The sequence below is a fragment of the Myripristis murdjan genome, chromosome 12 (assembly GCF_902150065.1).
Source record: "Myripristis murdjan chromosome 12, fMyrMur1.1, whole genome shotgun sequence".
Taxonomy (NCBI): Eukaryota; Metazoa; Chordata; class Actinopteri; order Holocentriformes; family Holocentridae; genus Myripristis; species Myripristis murdjan.
Genome location: NC_043991.1, coordinates 13159553 through 13180188, shown reverse-complemented (window position 1 = coordinate 13180188; position 20636 = coordinate 13159553). Strand labels below are relative to the sequence as shown.

The window sequence follows — 20636 nt, the reverse complement described above, 5'->3', positions numbered from 1 at the left end:
TCACACACAGACAATAGCACAAATGTGAGCTAACTGATATTTACTGTGTTCAACAGCTCACTGAATAACCTAATCTAGAATGATGCACCAATCTTTTAGTTGAATCCACTCACAGAAATTGAATGCAATAGGAAATCAGTTTCTATGAATCCACTGTAAAATATTAAAGCAGAGAGAGAGCTGCCTGGCGGACTGCAGGAATATAAGTGAACTGAACAATATACAAAGATGGGATCACATTTATGTGTAAAAATATCTACCATTTAAAATCGAGTGTTCTAATGTTCTAATGCTGCATTTTTCCAACCCATAAATGTGAATTATGGAAAATGTCCCCCAAACATTTATTGGGATTTCTGATGATGGTAACATGATTGACAACACGTACTCAGACCAGAGGGATTTTCCACAACATTTTATTAGCAACAATGTGTTTGTTAGTTATACATTAGAAACAAAGACAGAAACATTTCTGCTGTACCTTACTGTACTGAGTCTGGAAAACCAGCTGGATCATAAAACAATGCAAATAATTCAAATACTTCAAGATAAAAGCAACACTGCATTTGGATGTACACCAGTAGTAGTAGTAGTAGTAATAGTAGTAGTGGTAGTAATAATAATAATAATGATAATAATAATAATATAGTATTTAATATATTTCTTTCAGAATTCTTTATGGCACTAAATTTCCTGTGCAACTGTCACATAGCATGATTTTTCAAAAAGAAAAAAAAAACATAGCATTGAGAACTTGTGTGTGTGTGTGTGTGTGTGTGTGTGTGTGTGTGTGTGTGTGCGTGTGTGCGTGTGTGTGTGTCTGTGTCTGTGTGTGTGTGTGCACGTCATGGTGTTTTTGCATGAAAGCACGTCACAAGAAGAAAAACTATTTAAAAAAATCACTCACTGTGTCATCCTGTGGAAAAATAAATCAGCATGATTGTTTTTCAACTCAACAGAAAAGAGAAAGAGAGAGAAGATGGCTTGGGTGGGGGGGGGTAACAGCATTCACCACTCATGCAGAGGGGGGGTTGTCCAAGAGGGACAACAAACCGCCCAAGATCCAATCAGCTTCAAGGTCCTCACCAAACCACCAGCCTTACCTCAATAGAAATCTGAGCAATAAATGATTTCACTCATTAAATGTGTGTCCTGTGGCCATAAAATTCAGCCACTGTTCTTTCATTCAGAATAACATCCCTCCAGCCAGGTTAGCCAAAAAATACAAAAACAAACATTCTCAAGAAGGAACTGTCTGAGTATCACAGAGCAAGAGAAAATATTCCCCAGACCGGCAAGTAGGGAGAAGAGAGAGAGCAGTGTATGCTATGGCCTGTTAAATATTTATAGTTATGCCTTTAAAAGTGACTTAATCTTTATCCAATTGATTTTTCAATAAATCATAAACAAGACAAGGATTACAGTGAAGAGTCCACAAACTGAAACGTCAGTGAAGAGCTATAATGAAAATCATACAGTAAAGGTAGTGTTGCTGTAAAAAGTTTTTGCTGTCCTGTCTGCCACCTTCACCTGTGTCCATGCCTGTTCTACATGAGGCTGTGATTTAGCAATAATCAATCATATCTCAGGAGTAAACATTTACAAAACAGCTGAAAATCCCATCTGGCTTAGCCAAGCCTAATCTTTGCATTAACAGTCAGTAAGGGTGAATTGGCACATTTGTAACAATAAAAATCCCCCTTACCCTTTATTACTCCCTTAATAATATTTAAAATGTTATTGCAACCCAGTGCTGGGTTCAGTATATTTTGGGGAAACAGAAAGTTTTTCTTTGTATGGAATCAGAATTCTGGAATAACAATGAAGCCAGTTACACACACGTGCTCACACAGGCACACATGCACGCATACAGGCACACACACACACACACACACACACAAATGCAATAAACCAGTCCCTTCTGGCACCTACTCCAGCCTGCCTGTGAGAACAGAGAGGTTGAACAGTAGTGTACTCTTCGTGTTGTCACCATACGTTTAGAAAAAGCAGCCTCCTGGCAAGTTGGATCACCTCTATTAAAGGATGTTGAAAACAAGCAGGAACTTCCATCTTCAGCGAGCCCTTTGTTTGAAGATATTATGGCCTAGGTTAAGTCTGTCTAAAATGTCTCTGGGTGACAGTTACAATGTGCTGCCCTCATTCTGACCCCCAATCCTCCAACAATACTCCATCAACAGTATAATCTAAGGATAGACTGATTTTGCAATCACAGGAGAGGGAAGCAATGGCCCCATATCCTTGTTCTCATCATATTATGTATTAGCTGCTATGGCAAGAAGGTAATCCTTGCCTGGTATGTAACATGGAGGGAATCTATATTTCAGGTCATAGGCAGAAGAAGTAGGGCTACACAAATTTTAAAACAAATTCCTTTGTTATTGGTAAGAAAAACAACTATTAGGAACAAAACAAATATAGAAGTTCATGTTATCAGTAAATTAACTTTTCATTATGTTTTATTCCATACTTTGGACCAAAATGATTTCAAGGACTAAACAAAGTACCTTTTGAAAATCCTGTCCTCAGTGCCATCTGAGTCTTTAGTTCCTGGAAGATGTGATCAGGAGAACCAGACTAGACCAGCCCATACCAGGCTGGACTACACTGGTCAAGATGGCAAAAGCAGTGCCTGAGTCTAGCCCATCCCAGTCCACTTTTAGAACAAACCTACCCGAAGTTCCAACCCCAGCTTGCTAAACATCAGTGCTGATGCTGCAGCTGCGTGTGAACATGTCTCTCATGGTGACTGACCGGGAGAGGTTGGGTTTTCGGTAGTTTGATATGTTTACAGGCACTGGCAGGTCCAAATCCTGCTGCTGAACACTCCGATAGCTGATACGGTCACCTCCATTCCTCAACCCATCTGGCTGGTGGTGCAGCTGTGGCTGAGGGGGCTGGAGGTAGAAGGGCAGCTCGTAGTGCGTACAGGATGGACAGAAGGTCTGTGAACGTGTCAGTTTCCTGGCCATCGGAGGGGTGGAGAAAAGGGCAGGGCCATTGGGGACGGAAGAAGCGGCGGCCGTGGCCGCCACAATGTTGTGATTGGAGTGGACCGGTGGGAGGCGGGATGTAACAGCGAAGTCTGGCTCCTCCTCCTCCGACTCGGACTCCTCCTTCTTACAGCAATAATACTGGATGAGAAGGGTAGTTAGGTGGAATGATGAAGAGGGCAAGAGATGTTTGAAGGTAATGGGGAGCAGAAACGAGAACAGAAGAGGAGAAAGTAGGTAGAGGAAAGATGATAGGAGGAATAAAAAGTAATGAAAGGGAAGGGAAGGAGAGAGAAAGAGTAGGGTAAATATGAAACAGAGATGAGATGAGATGAGATGAGGGAAGGCAGTGAGGGAAGAAGAGAGGGAGGGAGTTAAAAATGAGGAATACAAGTAAGAGAAACAGCAATATAGACAAAAAGGAAGGAGAGAGATAAGAGGGAGGGAAGGACATTCATTATACTGAAATGCCAAAATCTGCATGGTCAGGGTCTCAGTAATAATAAAGCACAAGAAACCATTTGGCAGATTGGTTCACCTATGCTATCTAGACAGTTAACTCTAGGTCAGCCTGCATATTACACATACTATATCACAGAAATAATAATATTATGTAGCAGTATTTTACAGTGTTTGCAGCCAGATAGCCAGAGTTCAAGTCTGTGAATTTTGAACAGGTGCATGACTAATATTAACTGACCCTCTCCCTCTCCTTCTGTTTGAAAGTCACAGAGCCTTAGTCTTGTAATTTTCTTCCCAGCAGTGACAATGTCCTTCCAATCCGCTTTTCTTACTGCTGATAAGCTCTGTCCCTCAAGTCCTCATCCCAATGTTGAGATGCCAAGCTTTCTTACCTATTCCCAAGAGCAGCTCTTACAAATCTCATAATCTTCTAATGAATGGCATCAAATGACATAATGAATTTTCCTTGACTGCTGCAACTGTTTCCTATGATTCCACCAGATTTCAATTTTAATTGTTTATCTGTTGTGCGAAATTGTAAATTATCTCATAAGCTGTCTTGATTCTGAGGGTGCTTTAACTCCTTGTCAAGTCACTGGGAGATCAAGAGCTTAAAACTAAGTCTGCCAAATAACATAACACCGGGAACTGTGCAGGTCAAGAAAAGCCATGAATCACTATTTCTTCTTATAGAGATCAAACCATTTTCAATACCCGACCACAGCAAGAATTGTTTCTTCTGGTTTACTGACGCCAGGGCACAAAGGCCAGGAACCCATGACAGAGCTCTGCAGTGGAAATCAACATCATATTTCAAATCCCTCAGGTGGATATCAGACATTATCTCCTTCTCTTCTGCAGAAATACCACATCCCTCCTACCATCATCATCATCCAAATTCCAGAGATATCAGGTCACTCCTCTACTATATGTTTCCAGAGATGTTAGGTGCCCTCAGATATGTCAGATCCCTCTGTCAGATTTCCAGAAATTTCAGGTGTCTTCCTTAGACTGGCTCCAAAGTTTCCAAGTCCCTCCATACTACATAGAGAGTTGCAGGGTCCCTTCATCCACCATCAGGGCCTCCCATCCTTTCTTATTTGGAGTGAAAAAAAAGGCGCCAAGTCCCTTGCATGACCCTCATTCACAGTAAACACTCACTTACTCAATAAACTTAAACCAATTTTTTTTTTTTTTTTTTTTTTTTTTTTTTTTCATTTTAGCATGTTATTTCAAAGGCAGATGCCCTGCTGGGCCTGACTGCAGTTGAGGATCTGAGTGTTGGCCAGGGGGCAGGGCCCGTTCACCCCTCCTTCAGCCCAGCGCTCCATCAACCCTTGGAAACGCACGTGTTGGGATGGGGGGGGCGCACCAGTCCTCTCACAGTGGGAGGGGGCGATGCATGGGACCTTGTCATTCAGATGGGAGGGGGTACCATGGCCTGACGGCAACGGACAATGGAGAATACAGATGTCACTGGAGGATGGCGAGACCACCACAGCTGCCCGAGCCTGAGCGTGCTGATGGCGAGCCTCAGGCCCACGCCGAGAGAGGGAGAAAAAAATAGAGAGAGGGACAGACGAACCAACCATCCAGGAAGGACAGATGCCCTTCCTCTGTTCCCTCTGTTCCCTCCTCCACAGTGAAGAAGCCCTCAGCAAACAGAGATGTTTTTTTTTTTTGTAGCCGCCATGACGGCACCCCCGCAGGCATCGCCACTGTGGCTGTTCTGGTAATGATCCCTCCACAGGTTCACCCATGGAAACCTTGTTACAGCTTTTACTTCCTCTAGGGTAGTGTACAAAGGTTTCTAGACAACATGAATGTTGTTACCAAATTTCATGGCTATGCAGAAAACTTATTGTGATATTCATGTGAAATATTAACAATTTGACCTGTTGGAGGTGCATGAGGGAAGGTCGTGGGGTCAGCAAAAATTAAAGTATTCTGCTCTAGCCAACACGAATGTTGTCACCAAAATTTATGCCAATCCACCAAATAGATTTGGAGATTTAGCCCCCCGGACCAAACTGCTGACTGACCAACCCACTGACCCACCAACCGACTGACTGGGTGACGTATAGGCCCTCACTTTCCAGCAGGGCGAAAATGAGGTACCTGCAGTTAAATCTATATTTGGCCAACAAAATGCAACTTAAGGAAAATCTTGGCATCCTGACAGCTAATATCAAACCATCTCTGGGCATCACTTTTGAATCTGCTCTGAAATTTGAGAATTTAGTCCCAAAGAACTGTTTGATTCAATTTCTATATAAATAATATAAGGTAATTTCTACCATTATCTTGGTGCAACTTATTTAGATTTTAAGTTATCTTACATTAACTGCTTTAAGTCTTGTCTGAAAGTATTTCAGAATACAGCAGCAATACTTCTAGCTCTGTGAGGAGGGATCATGTAAGGTAGCTATGCTACCTTAACCTCCAGGTGATTTTTAGTGTCAATTGGACCCTGTGGCTTTGACTTGCATCAGTCAAGGAGGCTTACAAATATGTTCATGCATGCAACATTTATCCTGAAATTGTTAAGATTAGGATTAAGTTAACATACAATACATTATGATTAAGATAAGGACAAGAAGAAAATGATATTCAAGGCTGAAATTCATTGAAGAAATCAATTTCTCTTCTTTCTACAAACCACATCTAGTTCAATGGCAATCAGCACGGAAATGCCTTTCTGCAGTTGAAAAGTGTGTGGTAGCTACAAGACACAAATAAGCTTTTTTAATTTTATTAAAAATCATTACAAAAGTTCTTTCCTAAAAGCATAACATTTTCCTCTTTGCACAGAAATGGGCAGCCTTCATGCAAGTGAATGGTTGTGGGTTGGAAAGTTTGCCTTGAGAAATTACTGATTCAACTACTGAGTCAAAAATGATAGGGAATTAGTGCATGAATACTGAGCATTCATTTAATCATTTTTATTGCATTTTATGAGGGAGGCAGCAGTAGCAGTGAGGCAGCTAATTTAGAGGAGGAAAACTGTTTGAATTCCATAAATTAAAAATGACATGACCCTCTGTTGACCTGTTAAAAAAACAACACTGCACTAAAATTAAATAAAGCAGAATCCTCATCCAAATTATTCCATATTCCCATATTCCATATACCATATACATTTTTTATTGCTCTCCTGCTGCCAAAGCACCGGATGCCTAGAGGATTAGCATGGTGTGACAGAACTAATACGAAATAGAAACAGACACAGACTCTTAAGTAGATACGCATACACTGGAGGAATGATCCCCTGTGTTTTTTTAGCATGACATGTCACCCTAACTGGAGCTCGTCAAGCACAACAACATGAAGCAAGCCTTTTCCAGATACAGTTCCTCTTTTACATCATCCCTTCACAGTATCAAAAGACATGCAACTGGAAAAGACATGCGGAGATCTTTATCTTTCATAATCCAGCTATCTCAGCACAGTCATATCAGCAACCCATATATAGCAAAGATGGATCGTAAGATAACGTTTTCAACAAGTCATTACCATAATGAGATATAACTCTCAGTAGGAAATGATATAGAAGTCTCTAACACAAGTAAAATAAGAGTGTTAAGTAAGAAGGATCAAAGGAATGGTTCTCTCAACCTTAGAGGAGACTGGGTGCAGACTCGAGACATACTAGGGAGGAAATGCTGATGAAAGCCAAGTGCTAACACGTGTTCCTTTTTTTGCTTACTACTTTGAATTGAAAAGTATTGAAACTTATTTTGTGAGTGCAGACATTGCTCTAATTCCTCACCGTGCTGTAGCAGCTGTGAATATACCTGAATCTACACCTCACGCCACTAGTTGTCCTTAGGATGCAGAGGACAGCTGGTGTATTCTATACTGTACCAAGTGTATTCTTGCACGCTTGATCAATTTAAGGGCTTCTGATTGGATGAAACAAATCCATCTGAACAGACCCCTGTTCAGGTAAATTCGCTTCAACTAATCAGGGTTTTTATACACACCTGTTCTTGTAGATTTGTTTCATCCAATCAGAACCCCTTAATTGATCCAATTAAGTTCCAATTAAGGGCCAAACACAACCCTTAACTGGATCAGGTGTGCCAGAGCAGAGCTCAAACAAAAACTTGCAGGACAGGTGGCTTGCAGGTGAGGGCTGGGTTGAGAACCACTGTAACCCTCCAGCTAGGTAAACACATTAACATGGCATCCCAGTTATAAATCAGTCCCTGAGTAGATGGAGAACCACCTACACCTGAGAACCACCTGCACCTTGCAAAGATGGTGCTCAATTAGATGTACTGCCATTTTATAACCCCAAATACTTAAAAGCCCATACAGGTAATAATTTGACTTATTATCAACAGTCATTGACATACTGCTTGCATAAGTCTGAACAGCTCAATATGCTTTGGTTACTTAGAAGTCAAGAATAATTTATGCCACTTATGTGTGCTAAAATTACTGTAAATTCAAATTTGTGCACTTGAAAAGAACTTTTTTTTTCATTCAAATTCTGCTCCACAACCCTCTCCAGCTTTGTTGTGAGTGGTTGTGATTGATAGCTTGGACGGCAGGCCCCATGTGGAGTGGAGGCCAGCGATTGGCTGAAAGTTGCACCACGGAGCAAAGAAAAGCTTTCCTTACATGGAAACTGGAAACAGAGGGAGCACTTGCTACTCCGCCGGGCACTCGCCTAAACTAAGCAGCTATAGCTTCAGCTAGGGTCCTACGGTGAAACACGGTTGTGAATGAAAAGTGACCTCAAAAACCTCCTTGAACTTTGAACACAGACTACATTTTGGTGCTAACTTCCTTTTTGTTCTATACCACATCACATTCTGTACACACTTATGCAAATGACATTGCTGACAGACAGATATGATGACTACTGAAGTCAAGATAGGACCCGTGTGGTCCTTCAGACTATTTGTATTAATAGAAGTTTCCTAAGACATTACTGAAAAACTGCTTTCTTGAATCCTACTTTGCCATAGCTGTGCCAAGTGATTTTTCCTTCCTTCTTTCCTTCCTTCCTTTCCTGTTTTAAATTATTAACTGTTTTCTGATTTGTTTTTGTTTGTCTGTTTTTTTTTTCTTTGTTTGTCATGTGGATGATGAAAATCAAAGAATTGCTAGAGCTGTAAATCAACTACGTTCATACATGTGACTTGTTGGCTTTAATATGCACTTGAGCGAGTCTACTTGTTTGTAAAGTGTATAACACAATTTTATAAACTATATTCTATACTAATCAAAGTAATCCAATGCCTATTATCTAATTCCTTAAATTAGGGACAGTCTTTACCTCCAGTTTTAGAATAAATATGCAGCATTTTTGTAGAAACAATAGAATACAACAAGCCGAAATCACACTTGACCTTACCTGCAGCCTACAGTAGCACAATACTGCGATGATAAGGAGTAAGATAACTGTAGCTAGAATTCCACCTGTGATGACCACTGTCCCGGCTGTCATTCGAATGCCTCTCCATCAACACCCTGCAGAGCGCAAGAGGAGGGAGGAGGAGCGAGAGACATAGGGGCGAGAAAGAGGGAGAGAGAGTTGAAGGACAAGGAAAAAGAACAAGAGAGACAGGTGATAAAAAAAGATGAAGAGGTGTAGAAATGAGAGAGAGGGAGAGAGAGAGAGAGAGAGAGAGAGAGAGAGAGAGAGAGAGAGAGAGAGAGGACAAGAGTTGTAGCAGAGGAGGCAGAAAAAAATAGAAGTTAAACAGGCAGTAGGGGGAGGAAAGAAAGGAGCAAATGAGGGAGGAGAGAAGGAGGAGAAAAACACAATTCATCAGTGCACTGGCTTCATTAAGTGGATTATAACTGTGTGTCATCTCACTGTAGCTTACTGAATTACCCACCAGTTAGGAGACGTAATAGAATCAACCTACAAATGCTGCTCATAATGTAGACCGTTTTAGACTGGAGAGAGAGAGGGAGAGAGAGAGAGAGAGAGAGAGAGAGAGAGAGAGAGAGAGAGAGAGAGAGAGAGCTGTGGAAGATGCAGGAAAACCTGTGCTTGAGATGTGGAAATGACAGGGAGGACAAAGACGTAAATGGATGAAGGGACTGAGAAGAGTTGAAGTGATTGAGCAATTAATTGAGTGAACAGTCATGGAGCGAGAGAGAGAGAGAGAGAGAAAGGAGGTCAAGATGAACTCAGCAATAATGCCGTTGAAACGGACGGCTGAAAAGATGGAGGGAATGGAGAGGAACATGAGGTATGGGGCTATGGAGGAGAGATGAAACAGAAGGACAGGTAGAGGAGAAAGGTAAGTGGGGGAGAGGGAGAGATCTGAGGGTAGACGGAAAAAGGCAAAGGAGGGGGGGTGAGATGTAGATGACATAATGACAGAGGAGGATGGGGAACATGAGGAGAACAATCAATGAAGACTTTTTTTTAAATTGATGTGAAAGAGAGGATATATGTGAAAGAAAGAAATGGCATCCGTCAGCCAGAGACAGACAGCTGTGAGTGACCTTTGAACCCTGACCTTAAATAAGAGGTCACAACAAAGACAAATTGAGATGCTGACCCTGAGTAAATAACATGTTGAGGCTCCTATTCATCAAGCTCTGTGGAGTAGCAGTGCTGATTACAGTCACTGTTGACAAGAGACTAGATTACACAAGATCCTTTGACTGTTTGATTTTAGACAAGATTCATTTTGCATTTATAATGTGAGTTTCTGACCTGACAAATATATCATCCCTAACAGCACATAATGAATATAAGCTGTTTGCAAACAATATGAGATTGCTTCTTATCACTATATGCTTCAAGCAGAGTTCCTGTAATTTCATTTCATTACATTAATATTTATAGTCACAGTTCAAAAATTTGGAAACCTTTGCTTCACCATGGTTGCCATATCAAATCCAGATGCACATGCACATGACTGAAACTGAATACTACAGTTTATCATTAGTACATTTACATCTGTTCAAAGTGATTGACATGAGAATGAATTGACCTCCTTTCCAGTGTATTAAATCAATGATCTGTAATTGCCCCTTTTCAGTCTATTGCAGCTGAATTACTGGAAAGAAGGCTTGAGGCTTTAAATACCATTTTCTGTGCATTCATCGTAACCTTAATCATATATGTCGTTTGTGGGAAGTTGTTATTCATTTGTTTTATTCATTTTTTTTTTAATCATTCCATGAAGAAATTGCCTTCTGTTTAATAACCAACAGGCTGCTGGTGTGATCCTGCAGCAGCCAGTGTGTGCCTATCATCAGCCATGTTTTGCTAAAGTAACCTTCATCAGTACATTGAAAATGTCACCAGCTCATACTTTTTAAACTGCTCTGGATTTTGCATATGTATTTTTTATTTATTTATTTATTTATTTATTTTGCTGCTGTTTTATTTGATGGTGACAGTAGAGAGAGACAGGAAAGGCTGGGGAGAGAGAGGGGATGACATACACCAAAGGACCCCGGCTAGAGTCAAACACAGGCCATTATAACTCTAACTAGCCCCCAAAAGTGTACACTATTTAATGGTATTTATGCAAATTAAATTTCTAAATATCTGAGCATTAATTGCAAAACATTGCAAATCCACAATCATCTGCACAACCTACAGTGTTCTTCAGAGGTCGTACTTTACAGTTTAGAGCTAAAGGAATGCAGGTTCTTCAATGCGCCTAATTAATTTCATGCATCTCATTCTATTTGTTATGACGTCCTTATGGTACACTGGACCAATTCAATTTAATCAGTTCAAGTGAGTTTTATTGGTATGAATGAAGGAGACCAGTGTTGCCAAAGCATTTCAGTAAGACCCACAGCAGTTAGTTCATTACATTTCTTCTTCTTCTTACATTATACATTCTAAGGAATTATATTAACTTAGAAGGGTATTGCCTGATGACATTTTGTTGGTTTTATAAAGAAATAAAAGAGCAGCCACATGGACAAGTGAAATGGTTAGGATGGTTTAACTATTATCCTACAGTTAGTAGGGTTTATTGAAGATTTTTGGAAGATAGGATGCTATAATATATCTTTCCTATCTTACTGTAAGTTTGGATAGGAATGTTGACTTAGGAACTTATAATCTGTAATGACTATTTTCCTAAATCAGATTCTAAGCCTAATTATCTGCAAGTTTCGGTAATAAGAGCCTTGAACAGCATGATAAGAGATAAGATAACATAAGGAAAAAAAACAGGACAAGGATTTCCCAAAGCAAAAAAAAAGTGGTTATTGGCTATTTTCAGAGCTTGAATGAATGAATTGAATGATTTGCAACCTGTTTCTTTAAAGTAAATTATATACTCAAAGCTACATAGTTTGTCACAGAGTTACACTTTGCACGCTTGTCTTTGTAATTTGCATGCAGCACTATCGTGAAAATATAACATGTCAGTAAGCCTCTATGCACCTCTTCCACCAAACAGCATCCTGCACAGAAATTGTTCTTGGTGATAAAAGTAATTAACCCAAACAAATGCCAATCTGACCCACCAGGTTCAGAGACACAGCTTTAGGTGTGGAAAGACTCTGGTGATACCTGACAGATGTGGAAACAGACATTTTCCCCTTCATTAGAGCCACAATCTGGAAGTGTCATAGGACCACACCATCACACTGCATTGTGGATAATTGCCTGAAACCAAAAATAGGCCAGCAGGCTTGTTGCTAAGCTATGACTCAATGGTGAAAGCCATTATCAGTAGCAAGCACAGGGCTGCATAGACTGGTATTGTCTAACTCAGCCGACACACCCTAAAATAGAAATGATGAACAAAGCAGAATTGGCAAAGCCATGACCCAACACATGAAACACTTCCAGGTAATTTGGATGAACAGTTATGGCAGCTCTCACTTTGGTCCAGTTTGCTACTTCCTGACCTAGTGCAAGCAATACTCTCCATCAGCACAGTCTCAAAAATGCTGCCCTTGTATCGCAGCCCTCTTATACACAGTTTTAATCCAACATTGACCAGCTGACTGACGGCTTCAACCTTCTGACCCCAAAACACCTTTAAGATAATGAAGCAAAGCATGTTAAATTCCTGCATCAGTAACCTGAACAAACCATATTGGCTTTCACTGTGAGATGTCTCCCGAGAGACTCTTGATAAAGTTAGCATGGATTGGACCGTCTCTCTCTCTCGACAGTATCTATCTGACCTGTCTACAAACACAACAACGCATTTCCTTTTTCTCCCTTTGGGGTGGATTAGAGCTGGACTCTAATCCAATCTACAGGCCACACACAGTCTAAAAAACTGGATCAATATAAAGATGCAACAAAAGCAGATAAATTTGGCCTTAAAGCCTAAAGTTAAATTAAAAAAAAAAAAAAAAAAAAAATTTGATTTATATGGACTTAGGTATCTGGGACATTTTTTTTTGTCTCAGAGAAAATGGAGGTAAAAGTCATGGCTTTTCAATTATGAGTTTTATTTATTTTATTTTATTTATAACAAAGAAAAATCATGCCACCCTGTATAATTACAGAAATTCCAACAATGGAGGCAGTGCCTTAAACACAACTTGGCACTTCTGTCACAATATATGTTTTGTCACTTTTAGTCCTCGTATTTGTCGATACAGCCATAAAACTGCTGTTTCCCTCCAATGCTGTGAGATGAAGCTGAAAACATATATTCCATCCAGCTTATATCCCCTGCTGATTTCACCATCCTGTTTGTATTTTTGTTTGCTGGATCTCATAGCAAATATAACAGCTCGCAAGGATAATGCCAAATCAAATAAATAATGTATATGTGGTCAAAACTGGGTAGCTAACTCCTGTCTCCTAATCCTGATACACTGTAAAAAGTTAACTGTAAAGAGAAAAACAAATGTCTTGGGTTTATTTATTATTATAATTAAAAAGTTGGTGGACTTAGAAGGCTCACAGATCCTTTGCTAGACATTGTGCCAGAGGTGGAGAGACCAAAGCAGCAACTTGGTGGCGTACGTGTTGCCTAGAAACACACTATGAATATTTTCTAATGCTGTTTGTAAACGGCATCAACAGCATCTCCTGTGGTAGTATTGATCTGTAACCAATGACAACTGGTTCTGCTCCCCAACCTCTGACCTTTCTCTAATACCATCGGCACACAACACACACGACAAAACACGCACACAGGGTTGAGCCACTTACTAAGAGAATGTTTACAATGAAGACAAACTCCTTAAGATGTGCTTAACAATAAACAAACACACAGACAGGAAAAGAAAAATGATACGCTTGCAAAAACAAATGCAACAAATGCAAGCTGCAAGTGACACAGGAAAACACATTAGTCATCTACACACACACACACACACACACACACACACACACACAAAGACTATCTTAACCATCCTCCAATCACCCTCTCACACACACAAGCATGGATACACACACAACATTAGTCACTGCGCAGAGTAGGCAGGCAGTGTGTGTCTCCTGGGGCCATCTTAATCAGATCAGTGTGTGAGGGATGTGTTGCAGCAAGGCGACGAACACTGTTAATTATTTAACACACACACACAAACACACACGCACACAAGGACAGGTAAAAAAGGCCTGTGAGGAGGAATATCAAGTGGAAAAAGTGCATGCACACACACACACACACACACACACACACACACACACACAGAAATGTGTGTAGATCTGCACCGATTCTCGTGCACGTGTTGGATGGCAGTCACACAGACGGTAGTGCACATACATCAAACTCCATTATGAAATAATAATGGAGAAAATTTGTCTGCTCAGCTCTTTTTACTGGTGCTTGTCCACTAGCTTGACAAAAGCTTTAGATACATACACACACACACACACACAAACACACACACACACACACACACACACACACACACGTGCGCACTTGCCGGTAATAACTGTACTACTAGCTAACATGCCCAGACAGTGGGCTTTGGAGTAAATTGCCACGCTTTGATGAAACATGGCAGAGATCACAGCAGAGGTCTTGCTAGGAATAATGGCTGCTGACAGCCATTCACTTCAATGGGAGAGAAGCACACAGCAGGGGGTGGATAAAAGTCACACACAGGAGACAATAAAATGCCCTGAGAACAATGGGATGAGCTCTGCTACAGCTAATTTCATGCACACATATGCAGAGACATACTAAAGCATAGTGACGGACACACATTCATACATAAACACACATTGATACGCGTACAAACGCACATAGACTTATGCAAACTTTTCATATTTTCATATTGGGTTACTGATGATTTACAAATGTCTGTTTGTTGTTTCACTTTTATCTTTGGCAGAAAGCAGCTGCAAAGCCAAGTTTTCCAGAATGAAAAAAGTGAGAAGTGACATTTTGTAATGCTATTAGTTTGTTTTGTTTTTAGTAATATCTCCAAAGAGCTGACACAAGCCAAAAATTTACATAACCTATGCCTACAAGAAAATTGCACACAACATGGCCCAAAATCTCATTTTTTGTTTCAGTGCTTGTGAATGATGACTCTCGTAGATGCATCTTAGACTTTAAGATGTTTTTACAACAACAGTTTGCCTCCATTCAGTGTCTATGAGAATCAAATTCATGCATACTTAACAGAATAGGCCCTGGCAGTGATAGGTACCAGGCCCTTAATGTGATGAGAAAAGCTAATTAAGTATTAAATTATGCAAATGAGCACAAAGTTCATGGTGTGGAACCAGTTACATTTGGGCAATAACCTGAAGCATGGGATTGTTGGTCTCAGGTGTGTGTGACAGCCAGAGCTCGACTAACATCTTTAGCTGTGAACTTTGGCTCTGGTGGGCAAAGTAAAGGCAGATTGCTAACCTACCTATCCCACCACATCCAAACAGTTGTAACTGCGTAGCTAGTTTATTATGAAGTATAAAATGACTTAATTAAGAAGTGAGTTAGTAAGTTAGGAATTACATGTGGGCAAAATGAAGGGAAGAAAATTACAAATATATATAATATGTCTGTTTAACTTAGCAAGGCTAAACAAACAGAATTTGCTTGGATGCTTATCCTCAAACACATGCAGCGAAATCTCCTCAGGCACTGACTTTTGATCAAGCAAAACAATGCAAAGGGAAGTGGCCTGCATGTACTGTTAACTTCATCTACAGTTGGGAGGATAACATGATTCATGTCTCTAAGAATACTTAAGCTTCTGTTGTTATATTGATTTCAACTTAAGTTCTATGCAGTGAGCTGAGAAATACTGTGTAATGAGTAAGCATTTGACTTGTATTTGCCAAAATTACAGACAATTAAAATTGCATAACCCCATTTCTAAACTCGGATTACCATTTGATTTGCTTTTCAACACTTCTTCCATTGCTTGCTCTTGGTAGAAGTCTTGGTGTTTGATGCAGGTTTGCAGAGGCCCACTCTGTGTTCAGCTCTGTACACTTCATTGTTGTGTCTTTGGAGCAGAGCCTGCATTGGTGCAGTATGCTTAATGACATGTGATACAGCACTATGGTGTGAATTTGTAGCTAAACTGAAATCCCCCCTTTTCAGTCGGCTGATCAGATCAGTCTAAATTTATCCTTTCAGGTCACATGTTGCAGATGAGCAAAAGGTTTAAGGCTGGTTGAGTGGTAAATGCTGCATGTTTGGTACACAATTTAGTATACAAATGATGCTGAAACCTACATCGAAGTGTTAATTCATCCTAGAAATGGAAAGAATGCACATAAATCGGATCTCCAAACTTCAACCCAATATAAAAAAAATCAGCAAAGAAAACACAAGCACAACAAATGTAGATAAATTCCTTATCCTTATATTAAGGAGCAGCATTGATTTGACTATATGGTCTATTTAAGCCACTACTCCATTGTTTCTTTCTGAACACAAGAAGCAATATGGACAACAGTAAAAAATTGCTTACGTCCCAATACTATTCTGTCTGAATCTCTCCCTTCTTTGAAACCTTTCTTTTGCCCCCTCCTTACTCATGTCATACACACACGTCCTCACATCGGGCTCCCAAACAATATTCCTGACAGAAGTGCTGTTGGTTAACCTTTTGGTTAGGTTTAGGCACCACGAAGGGACTTTTGGGTTTTGCCAGGAATACAGGTGGAAAAAAATAATACAGACACCCCTGCTTTATCTCCTGACTGGAGCTGACCAGCTTAGCCCTCCCCCAACACTGACCTTGACTCAGGCACAAATCCCAAAGGCCCTTATGGCTCCAAACAAAGAGAGAGAGACAGAGAGAAAGAGAAAGAGAGATAGAGAGCGGGAGGGAGAGAGTCAGAGAGAGAGAGGGAGAGAAATTATAATAAATTACAATGATAAATTCCTAGAAAACAGACAGTGGTGAAAAGGTGGCTGACCAACAGTGTCAGACAAATGCTCTTATAATTATGTCAATATTCTACAAACAATTTTTTTGTTTAGTTCAGACAGAGGCTTTGCACAGTAGAGGACTACTGCTCCCATTCACAAACAAATGTATGCTGTAATATTGCCAGAACAGATTGCCTTTGTGAAAGGGGGTGGGGGGGCAAGTAAGAGTGTGAAGTCATGGAGGAATAGTTTTATTGCCCTTATGTGTCCTGGTGCTGCCTCGACAGCATTTCGGTAATTAGCCTCCACAGTGAATGATATATCATGTAAATGGTAATGGTATCAGCTGCTATGAATGTAGCACCATGAGCATTTTTGAAAAAAAAAAAAGCGTAACTGTGACCTGGGGGTCTTCTCATTTAATTATACAGCTTGCTAAATGTCTCTCATTCATCTGAATGACCTTGCTTCTCTTTCTTCCAGTTCACATTGCTTGGTAATGTATCTTTAAACGTGTTCTGCATAAAGCAGGTGCAACAGAGCCCCTCTGTGCCCAAGACACACTGTATTTTACCACCGCACTTTCTGAGATTTTCCTCTGGGGACTCTTATTAAAAGAATTCTTTCTGGGTCCCAAACCATTTTTGTGGGTTTTTGTATTTTGGAGGCTCAGTTATCGAATAAAGTAGACAATGGTTTTTTAGGGCCACTCACCAAATAGTCTTTAGTATTTTTTTTTTTTTTTTTATTCTACCTTGCAGAATTTGGGGATGCTGTGGCAGCATAATGAGGCCAAAATTGATGTCATCACCTATTTCACAATAATAGTCAGTGCTACTTTGAGCCCACAGTTCTTGGATAAAAGAACCACAGGTAACACAGATTAACAAGGGAAAATACATGATGTTGCCTCTCAAAGGATTTGACCTCCAGCAGTGCTGTACAATGTGTTGGTGCTGGAAAACTACTTGCTGTATCAGGCCTGATACACAGGAGGAACACCAGGATGATTTGCTTCGGTGGCCATTCCATTTTTGGAGTTGAGAGAGGCCATGTAAACTGATGACAAAATTGTGTTTCCAAATATTAGGAACATCTTTTTGAGTGATATCCCATTTTACATTTGAGCAATAACCCCTATTACACACTTCAAACAGGCATATAAACACTGATGGAAGGACACACATGCAACCACTGATTCAACTCGCATATAACATCTTACTCCGCTTACGTCCTCTCTGCTGTTGTGTCTTTGAAGGTGTTTATACTTTGTTGTTGTTTTGTTTCTGTGATTGTCTCTTATTTTATTTTGTATTTTAATGTGATTTAGCTGCTGTTAAACAGATTTAACTAAGTCAGGCCAGTTTAAAATATAACACACTTTAACATCTGTAATATTACTTTTAATCTTTTCCTCTATGACAAGAAATAATATAAAAGAGGGGAAAAAAAAGAAAGAAATCATTAAACTGTAGTCTCTTTCTGCCACAACTCACCTGTCTCAAGGCCCAAAAAACATGTTTTTTACTCTGCCCTCTCCGCCATTCATTCATAGCTGATGTTTTATATACTGTTTACTGTAGCTTGTAGATTTCCTCTGTATTCACTTGTGTCCATGGAAAGAGCATGTGGACCCAACATTTTCTACTTCAACAAAGACCCATCAAATCAGCTGATCTCCTCCCCTTAAAAAGCAGTTCATGCCTTGCTTTGACACACTGGCATTTTCAAATGGAAGAGATTAGACAGGCGTCTCCACAGAGAAACCAGTGTTCTTGTCTGGGAAGTGCAGAATATACACTTAAATGAAAAGATTTGCATTTGTCATGACTGCATTAAAGCTTTAGTGCAGAATTTTTGTCTCCCTCCTCTGGCAATGAGCATAATTATATGAACACTGTCAGCGCACACTTGTGATTTATGGTTCTACCGTATTTCCCCAATTAATCGCCCGGGCCTTTAATAGGCAAAATCAACTTGGGCCCCAGGTGTTTAAAAGAACCAGGCGGCTATTCACTGCAGGCCTTTTTTTTTTTATTTTTGCACAGACCTGCACCAGGTCATTACTGTGATGACAGTTACTGTCCAACATATTTATAGTCGGTCATTTAAGATTACGGTACACCCTTTTTTCTAACGTTAGCTAGCACTCTTATTTTGGCAGAAAATGCAAGTGCCGCACAGTTATTGTGCGGCTAACCGTTTACTTCTGCAAAAATAAGGTGAATAGCCTTATTTTGGGTTTACCTCAATATAATGCAAATAATCGCCCCGGCGGTTATTCGGGTGGGCGTTTAATACGCAAAATGGGTGCAGACCCCAGGCGTTTAAAAGAACCAGGCGGCTATTTGCGGCCGGGCGATTAATTGGTGAAATACGGTATGTACACAATAGTGGGAGCTGGCACCCTGTGGATCACCTGGTAGGGCGCATTTTATTCCAGCCCGAGCAATTTGCTACATGTCATCCCCTGCCTTTCTTGTCTCTCTGTACCATTGCTATCAAATAAAGCAGAAATGCCCCAAAAATGCAATGGTGCCAGAGAAAAAGTTGTATTTTACATGATTCGCATTTTTACATAATGATATAAACTGACAACTCCCCATAATAATTCTGACTGAAATAACCTGTTATTTCCATTTTGGTGAAGGTGATACCAATATTTAATCCCAGTGGGGTACCAAAATGAAGAAACATGCCCAGTTGAACCACTACATCCATCTTGATGCTGGTGAGATTTTGACTAATCCCCTGAACCTAGTCTCCTGCATATGTATGTTGTTGTATGCAGGGTCCCGCTTTGCTCCTTGCTGCTGGCAGGAATATTTTTTATCACCCTAAAATCCCTCTAACCCTCTAAATTCATTAATGGACAAACAAGACCTTGGTTTGTTGGGGTTATTTATTTCTAACATATCCCAAGGGTGCTAACATGCACTGCGTGTAAAATACGAAAAACATGACTTAAATCTATGGTGCACAAGTTACAAAAGATTAAAATCAAAGTTGGTTGCATGACTACTTCTTTGTTGCATGTTTTAGGACTACTGCATGTTTCAGAGTGCTGCACGAGCAGTATGCTCAGTGCTGCCAACAATGGCTGGTGGAGGTATAGCAAATAATGGTACAGTGGAGGTCAAAGGCTTGCATCATTCATTTTTCTCAAGGAGCTGATATGGAGTATTAAGATCCTCCATGATGCAGCTACATCTAAAAATTTTTGCTTCTTTGATTGCAACGCCACAAACAGCAATCATTGACGACAGCACTGAGCGCAATGCTAGCCATTTCACCTGGTTGTCACTGGAAAAAATGGAATCAACTTGGACCTTGGATTTAAATAATGTTTTTGATATTTTATTCTCAGTGCCCATATTAGTGCCCTTGGTATATGTTACCAATATAAAGTGGGATATGAAGGTATTCACTTCATAAATTTGTCCATTATAAGATTTTAGAGCGAGGATCATATTAAGTACTCCCCTTAACAGCACTGACCAAAGCAGGACCCTGCATACAACAACATACATATGTGGGGACCTGTTTCAGAGTTAACTTTAGACCACAAAAATCCCAAACCAGTGAAAATGCACAAAAAACAAGTTTAATGCTGGATGAGCTTTGCAACTCAGCTCTGAGCCAGGTTAACACCTAACGCTTGGTTAGCACCTATTGTCGGGTTAACGCCAACACAAAAATAAGACCCATGATGTAATTTGCATAATTTTATACATCTTTAAAGTGTGTGTCATGTGTGAGTGTATTTGTGTATCTATAGATTTTCTACCAGAATTGTCTTTCTCTCAGTCAACTTTCACTTTAAAAAACTTAAAAAAACATTTTCATAATGACATCTTGTCAGTCTGCCATCACACCTCCACTTCCCCTTTTCTTTTTCTCCCCTCTGCCATGA

General features: G+C 40.1%; 1 protein-coding gene across 1 annotated transcript in view; it reads right to left on the bottom strand.

The window, feature by feature from the left end:
- Window positions 1–435: 435 nt before the first annotated feature.
- The window catches only part of LOC115368947 (protein FAM163B-like), a 36667-nt gene continuing 16466 nt past the window's right edge, over window positions 436–20636 (bottom strand). The window contains exons 2-3 of the mRNA XM_030065405.1: window positions 8839–8954; window positions 436–3152 (exon numbers count right to left, since the gene is read on the bottom strand). Coding sequence (XP_029921265.1) covers window positions 2715–3152; window positions 8839–8931 — 531 coding nt within the window. The 5' untranslated portion in view covers window positions 8932–8954 and the 3' untranslated portion in view covers window positions 436–2714. The remainder of the gene's footprint in view (window positions 3153–8838; window positions 8955–20636) is intronic.